We start from the raw sequence: 14592 nt of genomic DNA, 5'->3' as shown, positions 1-14592 counted from the left end.
AAACCGTAGCTTATTCTGATATATTCACAATGCAGCTCCGTTTCTTCTTTGCAGTGTAAGGACACGGTATATATATTATTAAGTATTATGTATAAATAAAAATAAATAAAAATAATCACATTATTTGCTATAAGATCCATTCAGTTTTTTGTAAATTTTCAAATTGCGTTTTCGCAATTTTTAGTCACGAGAATATTTGGTTTCATGTACGATTTTATTTCATAAACGCTGTTGTTCTTGAAACGAGTACCAGAATTCACTTGTGTATGTCGTGCATTTATAGGCCGTATGCAATGGCAAAGTTAGGACCGTGGATGTTGGTACTAATACACATAGTGCTTATCGCGTCGAGTGGGCAGGAGCATTTAGCCGTAGCTGATGCCAGTGTGGAAGTGGACTACACGAACATCGCGGGAGAGGCCGAAATGAACAAACAAGATATACTCACGTTCTTAAATCAGACGCACATACAAGCTCAGTATAAAGAACTGTATGATTCGCTGCTCAACAAACTTATAGGTAAACCTACGCGACGTTAAAGACGCGTTTACAGTAAGTCAATAGGATCGCCTTCGCATCGAAGGCGGCAAGGAAATCTAAATTAGATGGGAGGAAAATATGTACTTATTGGGTAGTTTGTTGAATATTTCGACCGATTTGTTATGACTCTGTGCGAAAACTTGTTCATTGTGCGTATTTATTGTGATGCGGTGCAAACAGTGCGTTGATTGCTCGGCCTTCGTCAACCAAATTCGCTTGCCGAAGAGGTGGCAGTCGACTCGGTGTAAATAGCGCGCTAATTGCCCGGTCTTCGTCAGCCGAATTCGCTTGCCGAAGAGGCGACAGTTGACTGGGTGTAATCAGCGAGTCAAGTAGTTGATCGAGTCTGTCTCTGGTCTCAAATTAAGAAATTTCTTATGTAAGAGCCTTATCACACTGGCGATTTGCGAGCGATTTGAAAGCGTCGCGGCAACGCGGCGTACTCGCCGCGAGCACGCAGCGTGCTCACCGCAAGCTTGCAGCGACAACGCTGTGGTCGCTTGGCTATTTGAAAGCGATTCAAACTCGCAGCGAGCACGCTCTCAAATCGCCAAGCGGCCACGGCGTGGTCGCTGCGTGCTCGCGGCGAGCACGGCGGGGACGCCGCGCTGTCGCGTCGCTTTCAACTGTGATGGCAACTACGTAAAACACGGTAACTGAACCAATTCAGAAAAAGTCGTATTCCAAATTGATTATATCAGGAATCGGTTCAGAGACATACTGATCTAGATCCTACAGTAATTGTTAGGCTAGCGAGATAACATAATATATATTTTTCTACCTAATATAAGAGTACGACTAAATATTAATAACCTGAACTTTCTGGATTTTATTTTGCAGATCCTTCCAAGCAGAATAGAAGGGGTAAGTCGATGAGTAAGTAAATATGACGTACGTCGTAAATTACAGTAAGTAAAATTAATGGCACATTAATCGTCGACTACCACGCAATGTCGAAAGTATCGCAGGCAATTCTACGAGTAAAAATAAGACAATATTGATTTTGTGTACCCACGAACTAGTCTTCTTCTGATAACAACATTGATCACAAAAGTCAACAGTAGCGCATTTAACCTCCTACGGCTCCGTATACATCAAAATGTACTTAATATGTGAAGTTGATTCAGACCCTGACAAAATTATTTCTTTAATCACGTAAACGCCTAGTGTACATAGTAATGAAAGTAATGCTTATATAGAATACATAGGGCGGCACTGTAAGTTTCCGGAACTGGCCACTTATATCAAACAATATTTAAAAAGTAATTACAACATTTGAAAATGGAACTCTTTGGCTGTGGAATATAATTTGTTTCATCTGACTGTCACTTGTTTTTACATTGTGGCGTCATTTTAGAAATTGGTTGTCTACATTACCATGGATTTAACTTGTGAAAATTTTCGTAGTATGATTTTTTACGACATTAAGTGTAACTTAACAGCTCAGCGGAGCTTCGCTCGGCTTCAAACTGCTTTTGGCGATGATGCACCATGCAAAATGACTATTTATAGCTGGTTTGCAGAATTCAAATGCAGTCGTGTGAATCTCAGTGACGAATTTCGTGATGATCGCCCGTCTACTGTTGTGAACAACAAAAACATTGATGCTGTGCGCCGTATGATCAAAACAGACATACCATGTGATTCGGGCATCTTTAGGCACAGGCATGAATCAAATAAACATTTGGGTGTGAAAAAGATGTGCTCTCGGTGGATCCCACACAATTTGACTGAGGCTCAAAAAACGGATCGCGTCACTTGGTGCAATGCCATGCTTACCAGATTCAACGAAGGGGTGTAAATTTTGGTGTGGGACATAGTAACAGGTGACGAAACATGGATTTATAGTTACGATCCCAAAACAAAACAGCAATCGAGCGTATGGGTCTTTCGAGATGAGCCGAAACCAACCAAAGTGGCGCGCGTGCACAGTGCCACTAAGTCGATGAGTGCTTCTTTTTTTAATAAAACTGGACACGTGGCTACTGTTGCTTTGGAGAATCGTTGTGCCGTAAATAGTGATTGGTACACAACCATTTACTTGCCGGAAGCTATTGACAAACTCCGTAAAAATAACCGTAAACGCCGTATCATCTTGCACCACGATAATGCCAGTTCTCACACGATCAAAATATTCTGAGAAACATTAAATTCATTTCTGACCATTTATAGTATTTTTTTGTTCATTCCGGAAACTTATAGTGGGCCCCACGTAGGTATAATAATAATATTCTATATGACTATGGGGTATCTAGAAAAATACGTGTAGGTACTTTAGTAGCAGTAGAGCTCCTTGTGAAAAGTTAGTCCAGGGTAGTACTGCCACCTATTTCTGCCACCAAGCAGTAATGTGAGCATTACTGTGTTTCGGTTTTGAAGGATCAGGGCGCTGGTGGAATTATAGACACATGGGACTTTTCAACTTATGTCTCAGGGTGATGATGGGCGCAGTGCGGGTGTCCCTCAAATGTTCATGATTTAAAGCTCTGAGCGACAATGCAACTGTTATGGACAGGCGTATCGCTTCCACTTATTCTTGACTTGACTTGTTTGTCGTGGCACTTGGCATCATATTTTTTTGTTTCATAAAAAACTGAGGGCATATAGGTATATTCGCTTAGGCCTGAAGCATGTAATTACACGAGTTTGTATTCAGTCATTTTAACGTACATTGGGTATTTAACGGTTCTCCGATTGTAGTCTTGTGAGGCAATGCAGAAAGGACATTTAACACTCTCGTTTCTATGATGCAGGGTCGACTAGACGTATAGTATCCGGTCGCAACACGTCAATAGCAGCTGTGCCGTGGCAGGTGTCCTTGCGTGAAAGGACCTACCCTATCTGCGGGGGCTCTGTTGTCACCGACCTGTGGCTACTCAGCGCTGCGCACTGTCTACTTAGGTACTGTACCGTATAGTTGAAAGCCACAAAGATCTACAAAGACCGTACCGTAACAAGTATCCTAACTTAAATTATATTACAATATTTCAGTATTTTTTCATGCTGGTTCAGCCATTCACCAGCAGGTGGCGTTTTAGTAATAATGCTACTACTATATAATAGCCAACACGTTAGATGGCGCTGAAATTCAATTTTCGTTACGCTAAGAACTCACTGAGTGGTTTTCACCCGCGTCTGCCGCGGGACCGCAGCATCTGTAGAATGTAATAGTTAAGTATGTAAAATTAATAGCACATTTCACGGCGCGTTTTACGCCTCTAGTGGTGACAGTTGCTCGCGGTTGCCGCGGCGGGGTACTAGTATAACCGCGCAGGATGCGATCACCTGCGCGCTTGGCGGCCGTCGTCGCCCGCCCACTTTGGCGGTCGGTTCAGGCGCAATGTGGTGCAGCCGCACGCGGGATGAGTTCTCTATTAACCGCGCAACTTGCGATTAACTGCCACTAACTTCGCGGTCCGTTCCGCAATCTCAACGGTGTCGTGCCCGCATCCGCGGCGGCTACGTGCCCGCACAAATTTGCTGGGTTGTGAGTATTGAAATAAAACCGATGTCTAGCAGCACCGGTGGGCGCGAATGGAAACCGCTCCGTGAATTGTTAACCTTATTAATCTTAAACTGACGCTACTCAACGAGGGATATGGTCCTACCTAATCGACAGTTAGAAACCATGGTTCGTTTTTAATATTAAAAAAATATTCCATGTTTCATACTATACCTACACTGGTACAGGTATATTATTAAATTAATATATTAATATAAATTATTATTATTGTCTTAATGGCAGCCACTAGACTAGGGCCAGTGTCAGTTTTATAAGAATAATATAAAAAATACGGCGATCGTCGCCAGTGTCAGTTTTCCATTATACGCTTAGAGGATGGAAAATAAAATGAAAGAAAGGAGCTGCCCTAACTACGGAATGAACGTGCATACCTAAACAAAAATTGAACGAACAAATGGCGGATTTATTTAGTGTCGTACCATAATCTATCGATAAGTCATTATCGAGATGCAAACATTTAGTTAAAGTAGATCAATATTCCATTTGGGCATATTTTAGGTTATCTAAGAGAATATCCGGGAATGTCACATGAAATTTTGAATTTATTGTTTTGCGTTTACAAATAGGTACTCAAATATTACGACAAGTGAATTTGCACAGAAAAAAAATAATATTTGTAATTTGAGAGTAAACAAAAAAGAGAAAACTTTAAAATATAAATCGTATACATTTACAACCTGAAGATTCTTATTTTCATAGAGAAATTTTTAAACAGATTCCAAATAGTGTAAGCTTTTTGTATTTATGCGTTGGTAGAGAATTAATATCAGTGACTGATTTAAGTGAGTCTTTAATACTTCCATTTAATTTTGGAAATAAATAAAAGTAGTAATGAAAGTGGCGTCACCGGTACCCGATCTTACATAGCGTCATTGCATATCTCCCCTTTTTACCTATATCTACGGTATTGGCCTTCACCCGGCAACGTTAGACCAACATGGTCTTTTGTATTGCTGGCGTTATATAATAAGAATTTTTAGTTGTTAGAGTTGTCAGTGGGGAAAAAATCGGAAACGAGTGGACAATTTTATTTTCAGGGACTGAGAATGCCTAGTAAATGAGTCGTGTTTAATCTAAATGTAATATATGGTTTATTTACCAATAAACCTAATGATGGAATTGCATTATCATGTAATCTAGTTACATTCAAAGTTATTTAAAAATTTTACTCTTCAAAATGAAGCGAGTAAATGAAGATGGTCTTTGATTTAATGTATGATTTCCAACCATTCCATTTTCTTTTTTGATTTGTAGGTAAATTTGAAATAGTAAAAATAATAATAATGAAATAACAAAAACCTCACAGTGAATTATTTTAATAACAGAATATCGATAATATGTACGCTTCCAAGAACAACACTATCTCAAAATAATCGTTAACAACAATCATTAAAATATACAAACAAACAGCCAATCTGAAGAAACCAAAGCAAAGTTTGGCAAGATTTATGAATATGTATAACTACATGAGATATTTGGGCTTTTTTGTGATTTATAGACAGAAAAAAAACACGTGCCTGTACAATGTTACATTCGGTCGATTTTCGCTTTTCCAAATGCCACATCCCGTAATACTGCAGCGACGAATTTTTATTAATACTTAATTGTCCTCACTGTCAATATTTTTATCCATTTTATTACAATTCATGCAAATAATTCAATAAAACACTTGGAAAAACATTTGTTTTGTAACTTTATGTACTTTCCTTTGACAACCGTATCATGTATCTCATGTAATAGACGCAGTTGGCATTTAAGATGACGTTACGTATTTGCGATTCCCGTGTTTGACACAGACTAATGTAATGCTATCTCTTTTGGCTTAAGACGGCACTCAATAGTTAAACAAAGACAATAACATGTTTATGTTTTCGACGTCGAAAATTATATATACATATAACGTCTGATTTATATATGTCAACATAACATGTCATTTAGTTTCCATAGTCTAAGATTATACGTTACTACTTTATATACGGGTTGGTGAAGCTGTCACTGTCAAGAGTAAACTCGAACCATCAAGGAATTTAGTAAATTAAATTATGTTGTTTTTTGGAAGGATTTATGTGATTTTCTATAATTGTTTCTAATTTATTTTGCGTGCACATGTAAAATAAAGCCGATTTTATTTTATTTATTTTTAAATGCATTTACTACGGAAATTTGAACAAAGCAAGAAATAGTAATAAGAAGACCAATCTTTCGATTTTCCTACAGCTTCAATTCAACCCACTTTTATTTTGAACTCATTGGAAATACTTAAAAATTTAAAATACTCTACGCTTAATCTACGAGTATAATAGAATTAAAATATCTAAATTATCTAAAACAATAATACACGTACATTTTTCTTCAAGCAACAGCAACATACAAATTAACATGAAATTGAAACGGTTGTCCGAAATTTGAGTTGTGTTAAAGTTACTAGTAATAAAAAGTTTAGTAATAATAATAATAATAATAAAATAAAAGAAATCAATTTAACGTGAATGAATGAACGCTTCGATATTTTAGGGACTTTAATTACAAAGATCATAGTAAGAAATTCAAATTTTCCGTAAAAATTTATTGTCGATAAACATCTGTCATTGTAAATGAACATCACTATATTTGAGTCTAGAAATTTCTATGGAGACAAAAAGAAAACATTGACTAATAATAGAAATAGTAACTAAAAATGCAAATAGCCGGTGGAATGTTATCTCACTGGTTTTAAAATTTTTGTTTTCACTCCAATTTTTACAAGGTATATAGCTACAACTTGGCATTTTCACGTTTTACGAGAGATATTGTATGTACAATGATCGCCATGTCACTGTGGCGATGTTTGTATGCGTGTCACCTCGACATGATCATTTTGATCATAACGAGGCGACACGAACCACGCCCCCATACTAAATTTCCCCTTTTTTTTCTATACCTATGGTATCAACCTCTAAGGGTTGTATTCTAGAACTCTACTCAATGCTCAAGTCAGGATTTGAGTATGGTTTAAAGCACTCGAAATCATACTCAACTCCCTGCCATTACGGTCGTATTTCCAGTGCTTGACATCATACTCAGATCCTGACTTGAGCACTGAGAAGATTTCTGAAATACGACCCTAAGCGTCGATAATAAAAATACAGTATCAATAGTAGGGATGAGTATCGATTAATCGGAATAATCGATGTTTTTATTGAACAATCGATGTTTTTTTTTAATCGACGTCATATGGTTCGATTAATCGGATAATCAATGATTTCATACCGTCTTTACCAAAAAAAAAAAAAAAAGTATATTTTAAAAAATAGTATAGAAAAAAATACAACGGCTTTAGAATCCAATTGTTCATTTTATTATTATTTAGTCAATTTTAGAAAAATGAGATTTGCGCGCAATACCGTGGCACTAGGAAGATGGTTTACATAAGCTAATTATATAATTTGTCTCCACCGCCTTTGAAAAATTTATAATTAATACTGGTGTCTATACCACTATTTTGTTATAATTTGTGTAATTTGAAATAAGGCGGGAAATGAGGGTTATGTTACGCGGTTCCTATGCATGCCGCCTGAGCCGCTACCTGTGTTTCGAGGTTCTTCTAGAAACCCTGATACATTCATTAGCTTAGACTTAATGGAGTATTATCTAGCTCTCTTTATACTCACTTAGGTTTTTGTTAATCAGGAATTTTAGAAGTCAGGTAAACAAAGATCTCTTACGGTTTACAAATCCTGCGATTTGTAAACCGTAAGAGATGAAAGTGACGTTACACAGATAAAAATTATTATTATGAACTAAAAAAAAAATTCACCAACAAGAATTGAAGTAATGCAACCAATTAAAATATTTATATTTTGTCGATCAATCGATTAATTGATTTTTCAAGCCACGATTAACAACAGCGTGTTGTTAATCTGTGACCTGTCAGTAATTAAGGAACTTGATTGGCATGCTTATGTCAAATGTTTGTTTTCAAATATTTTATATGTAATCGATAAATTTAATCAATGTGAGCATTGTGGAAAAATGTGTTAAAATAGAAAACTACTAATTAATGTAGAAAATAGACGTATGGAATGTAATTCCATTCTTGGCTAGACTGGATGTAGCAAAGATTTTTATGCAAGTTTGTATGTCGCAAGGCGACATACTTCACGGAGCACTTGACTGTGTGAATTCGATAATGCAAATGAAAAAATATCGATTTGAAAGTAATGTTTATTGAGCGATAGTTGTTTAGTGCTAGTACCTTGACAGAGGGGACTGCCTATCAATGACACCTTCAGTTTTAGTGCTCTAAGGTATACAGAACTTTATTGAAATTTTTCAGCGCAGTGGCGAGTACCATAGACAATAGAATTTCAATTCAGATCCAAAAAGAGCGCCTATAAGATATGGTTTAGGAAATAATAATTGACAGATTAAAGTACAGGAGTAGAAAAATTTATTCATCGAGCAGTGTATACGATTTTATAAGATTCCGGTTGATATTAAAATATTGCCATTTGCGAGATTTAAAGTTGAAATTAAAAACTTTACATTAAAGGTTATTTATTATACAGCTGCGTGCTTGGATGACTAAAATTTTGTAAAGAACGAAGCCTGGAATGAGTAAGAAAGAAACTTTAGGAGTTTTCATGCAGATTTCTAAGGGGAATCTGCCTTACGAATGAGTAGTCGAATTTAATCAATGTAACGATTGCTAGTGTAATTGGATTACTAATAAAACAAAGTTTATTTGAGTTTAAAATACTTCACAAAGTTTAAAATACAAAACTGTTATTATGGTTGATAGTACATACATATATGTATAGGTACTATCTACTTACTGTTGCATTTCGTAGTAACGCTATATGAATTAATAATACTTTAGATAAGTATAGAATAATTTATCACAAAGATTGCAATATAGAGTTTTTTCAATAAATTATTTCTACATTTCCTCAACTCTTCCCCGTGGAGGCGCGCCGCGTACTCTCAACAACCGAAGCCAATATTTTCTTTAAAAGTCGATGACAATACAGCCTTCGACGGGTTGCATGGGACTTTGTAAGTCGAACCCTGTCATCCCGGGGGAGCGAGCCTGTTTCTACAGAGCTCCAATCTTTTCCGACGTTCAAATTTCACACACGCTCTAATACTTGTATAACATATCAAGATATACAAGATATACAAGATCGTGAATTGATATAATAATATGGAATTACAGACGGTCAAAGACTGAATACATCCCATTACATATTAAAACCAGATATAAAAGTCTGAAACCTTAAAGGCGTATTCAGATATTAACGACATTCGCTACTATGGGTAGTGAAAAATACCTTGCAGTATCCCAACCGGTTTTTGTATGCAGTTCCGCAGCTAGAGAACAACCAAACACCTCGGCATATTGCCCAGGTCGGCTGTACCTTTTCGATTGCTTTACGAAATGGGTTTCACCAAACAACGCGGTAGCATCGGAAAATTCATTCCCTCCGTACACCCCGCAAGCCAGTTAGTGATGATTAGTTGACATAATGGAAGAATTCATTTGCGATCATGACGCCGAAACAGTCAAATAAAAAAAATATTGAGATTACAAGTTACGCGCCGTTATAGTATAGTATTATTCACTGCCGGCACAGAAGTGAGTGTGACTGGTGAAAATAAAATAAAAAATCGCTACCCATTAGCGGTATGGATATCCGCTTAGGTTTGAACAGTAGGAATGCCACATGCCCACTCAAATTTCGATATCTGAATGGTCTTAAATTAACTCATCATTAAGTTCGTTTCGTATGAGCTTTTTTGTCGGAAAAGCTCACTTACTTTTACTGCCCACGTGCAGCTTTAAGAGGCAAAGTGATGTTGATTTTCACCATTCACAAAGTTTAAATCTATCGTAAAACAAAAACTATACAAAAGGTATTTAACTGTCATACTAGTTCTGCTTACTTGGATGACAAAAGTCTATGAGAGTGCACTACCAGGTTGTTCATATCATATTTTTATATAAGGAACAATCCAAATTTACTATTTATTCTTTGCAGGGGAATCTGCTTACAAATTACTAATATAATATTTATTATCCGGTACAATAGATCCGAATGCGGGTGCATTTACACTTACACTTACGTACACCATTCTAAAGACAAGACGTTATGAACAACCCCCCAGTAATCGGTTTTATTATATCTTGTTTAGTTCAACTTTTATTGTTAAGCAAAATCAGCTTAATTTACATTTTTTTACTGTAGGTGTCAATATTTCGAAAGTTACCAAAATGCAAATGTGTCAAATAAGACAACGACGACGAAGAAATTTTACAAGAAAACCGCTGTATTCAATTGGTACTTCACATAAAAATGATTTTTTTATATCAACTGAAGTAAATAGCACACGTATACATTTTCCAAAAAGCTTTAATTTCGTTTATAAAAAAATTACCTCTCGACCCACAAAAAATGAACCGTATTAGTACGGGAAAAATGATATTTTCGAGCTGATGTAGTATCGACTCCTAACGAAAGTAGCTTGAGGAAAACCTTATGCTATTTTTTTTATAATATCAAGTGACGCGACGGACAAGTCATGCGCCTGATGGTAAGCTACACGCCTGTCCATAACAGTTGCAGTGCCACTCAGCTCTTTTAATCGCAAAGATCTGAGGTGCACTGCCACTACGCACGTCACCCTGAGACATAACTTGACAATCCCACGTGCCTGTAATTTCACCATAATAAACAATATTAAAAAAAAACAATTAAACAATTTATTGACAAATAAATTGTAGGAAATTTGTAATGATAAATCTCAAACTTCATTTTTTTCTTCGTTTGTGGTCCAACACTAATAAGATCATGACGCAAATAGTTTCAATTAATTATAGCATTTAAATTGTCTTATTAACTTTGCAAGACATGATAGAAATACAAATGAGTTTGCGAAGGTGGCAGAAGGGGCAGGTTGAAAACCAGTGCAGAGATCTTCTGCCGCAAAGATTTGAGAGCGCTACTACTGCGTCCGTCACATTATTAATAATCCCATTCGAATTTGAAAAAAAAAATTCGTTTTGCATATTAGGGGATGAATCCGATTTTTTTGGTTTTCACTCATTTTCCGTTAACCAATTTCAATAAAACTTGGCAAATATATGTAATTTCACAAACTATTTAGGTCGGTTTTTTATAAAAAAGTGGCAATTATGTTACTATCAATTTCTGTACAATCAGTGTTTCCACAAATGACTTATGAATGACGTCAAATTTGAACTTAATTTCCTTACATTTAAAGATATATTTTAGTTTTAGTGTAACAATTTATTTTACTTATGAATACAAAGATCGAACAAAAAGAAAAATTTCCTCAGTCTGACAGGACTTGAACCTACATATGTATAGCGAAGTAGGGCTATACCAATTGAGCTATAGGTCGAGTCTTTTTTTTTATGATACCAATTGACGGGACAAACAATTTGTGGGCCTGGTGGTAAACGACATGCCTCTCCATACCAGTTGCAGTACCACTCAGAGCTTTAAATCACAAAGATCTGATTCTGTATCTGTATTTTTTTTGAGTACTACAAAAACCGAAAGTGGTTCCCCCCTCCCCTGGTTTCCCACCCTTAGCAGTGGAATATTTTCTTGAAATTTAAATGGGACCACTACTGAGGTACCATCTTTCCAACAAAAAAGAATAATCAAAATCGGTTCACAAATGAGTTATCGCGTAACATACATACAAAAAAAACATACAGTCGAATTGAGAACCTCCTCCTTTTTTTGACGTCGGTAAATAAAATTATAACAAAGTAGTGGAGTCATTTCACAATAACTATAACTTTTTATAAGAAGTTCTCATCAAAACGAATAATTTGAGCCCAAACACGAGGTAGATGCTGTACACTGTTGAGGAGTTCCTATCACCTCTCTGGCGTTTCAAACATCAGATCAATTATAGGTCACCATAACACATTATATATAACATTTCATTTTCATTGGAATTATATCAATTTTATTATTATTTATTTTTTATTTATTGAGGGATGACCAACAATTGTACAAGGTGAGTTATACATGGTAAGAATAACGGTATAGCTAATTGTACAATCAACCAATTCATCCACAGATTACTACAAAAATATAAAATTTTAATTGAAGATCTGAGAGGCACTGCCGTCGAGCCCGTTATGCTGAGATATAAGTGGGCAAATTCCATATAATAAACATAATAAATAAAAATATTGTGCTAGGAAATTACACTGATTACTTGGTCTTGGAAATTTGTAGGAACTTGAGTATAAATGAATTTCAATGACACTACCCACACAAAATTATTACAAAAAAGTTCGACTTCCGGGGCGACGTCTTTGAACGTTCATATTAGTGACAGATGTACCATTGAGGTTATAACATAATACAATATTGTCAAATGTTTAAAAATAAATTCGTCCACAAATCAATTTATTAAAAGAATGTTCAAAACTAAAAAAAAAACGATAATTTTCAAATTAATTTTAGTAATTCACTGGACGAACACTTTCACAAGGAGCTCTACCGCTACTAAATTGAGACCTCCTCCTTTTTGGAAGTTGTTTAAATAATAAATCAATATCATAGTAGTAAAACATCATGATATTGGAAAAAAATCAATATATTTATTGCCAATATACGTAACTTATCTAAACATTAAATCTTAAAAACTTCATACCCGCGTACGGACAGACATGTTACGCAATATACATACATCGCATAGCAATGGCTAAGCGCGAAATGTGTAACAATATTTCTTCTGTCTCCACCAATCGTTCGGCGCGAACAAATTCGACCGGGCACAGTATACACTCGTTTTATGGGCAGCCCCTTGCGATGTTCCTTTCCACAATTTCAATATATCCTTGCTGGGTGAATTGTATTTTTTCCGATGCAAAACAGCCTGAGCCATAGCATACGAGTGAGCTACAGAGGAGGACATACGTTTTCTTGCGTCCAAATTAAGTAGGTACTGGTAGTTACAAAAGAGAACACTGTTCTTGATTATCGAGTACCTAAGTACTCACGATTCTTAGACATAGGAAATTAAACTATTTTTCTTTTAAACACACCAACGTTTTGGGTCCTTTATAGGTTCCATGGCGGCTGACTGTTTAAAAAAGCATATAGACGCGATTTAGATCCGAAAAAAATAGTTTCACTAACCACCAGTCTTTATTTTATTGAATGAATGAAAGTTTATTACTCGCACAAGGCTTACTTAATAAAACTAAATACAAGTCAATTCATGTAAAAACCGCCACGTAGGCACGTCAATCCGCAACGTAGGCTTCGTCAGGAAGACACAAATATCAACTCATTCCTCTCATATGGTACGTTCCCTAAGAACTGGCGCAGGACGCATCTTCCCAAGATTAATAATCCCACAACCCTTAAACACTTTAGGCCAATTTCTATACTACCTTTCCTTTCAAAAATTCTTGAAGCGAATGTTTATCGCTAACTATCATTTTTCCTTTTTAGAAATAATGTCCTCGACCAGTATCAGTCTGGTTTTCGGCCTGGCCACAATACCACGACAGCGTTACTGAAAGTTACAGAGGACATTCGGGAGGGCATGGCGGATTCACGGTTAACGGTATTAGTCCTCATTGATTTTTCTAACGCCTTCAATGCTTTTGACCATGATATCCTTCTTGCTATCCTTGCTTATCTGCGAATCTCTCCTCCGGAACTGGACTGGTTTTATTCAGATCTTCGAGGGCGCAAGCAAGCGGTTTGAGCTAAAGACTCCTTGTCTAATTAGTCAGACCTAGAGGTTGGTCTGCCCCAAGGTGGAATTCTTTCCCCTCTATTGTTCTCCGTTTTCATCAATTTAATTTCTCCTATCCTCCACAATTCTCACCATCTGTATGCAGATGATGAGAATTGTGGATTTAATTGTGGAACTGCTTGGATGATGCGATACTAGCGCTTAATTAAGATCTGCGGCGTATCGATGATTGGTCGAGTAAGTTTGGCATCAGTATTAACCCACGTAAGTGCTATTGGTATTGTTGTGGGTAGTTTTCATGCTTTGACTAGGTTGGACATAAGCTCTGTTGCGCCTCTTTCTTGTATCATTATACACCTAAGGTATTCGCACCTCATGTTGTAAAACTACACATTGATAGCACTTTCAAATTTGATTATGAGGTATTTTCGTTATACAGGGCCAGACTCAAACTAGCACGCGAGGCTTGTTACGCCAAATATTTATCAAAGGAAAACTCAATCTGTAAAAATGTGAAATACTTTTGGTCATACATAAATAACCGCCAAATTAAATCCAGTATACCTGCACAAGTATATTTTCAGGACCAATGTTCAGACATTCGCAGGCAACCGGACACCGCCAACTTCTTGCTCTAATAATTTTACGTTGTTTTCTGATTTGAATTTTACAATTTCTGACATTGAGTTACAACCTAGAAATCTTGACTCTACCAAGGGACCAGGACACGGTGGTATAGCTGCGCTGTTTATTAAATTATGTGCCAAAAACCTATGTATACCAGTACATATTCTTTT

The 14592-nt window shown here is 36.4% G+C and overlaps 1 protein-coding gene across 1 annotated transcript in view; it reads left to right on the top strand.

The window, feature by feature from the left end:
- Positions 1–293: 293 nt before the first annotated feature.
- The window catches only part of LOC113235314 (trypsin beta-like), a 21265-nt gene continuing 6966 nt past the window's right edge, over positions 294–14592 (top strand). The window contains exons 1-3 of the mRNA XM_026470975.1: positions 294–519; positions 1381–1404; positions 3294–3441. Of these exons, the coding sequence (XP_026326760.1) occupies positions 294–519; positions 1381–1404; positions 3294–3441 (398 nt within the window). The remainder of the gene's footprint in view (positions 520–1380; positions 1405–3293; positions 3442–14592) is intronic.

This window comes from Hyposmocoma kahamanoa, unplaced genomic scaffold (assembly GCF_003589595.1).
Source record: "Hyposmocoma kahamanoa isolate Upper Pololo Valley unplaced genomic scaffold, ASM358959v1 87, whole genome shotgun sequence".
Taxonomy (NCBI): Eukaryota; Metazoa; Arthropoda; class Insecta; order Lepidoptera; family Cosmopterigidae; genus Hyposmocoma; species Hyposmocoma kahamanoa.
This window is presented reverse-complemented; position numbering and strand designations above follow the sequence as displayed.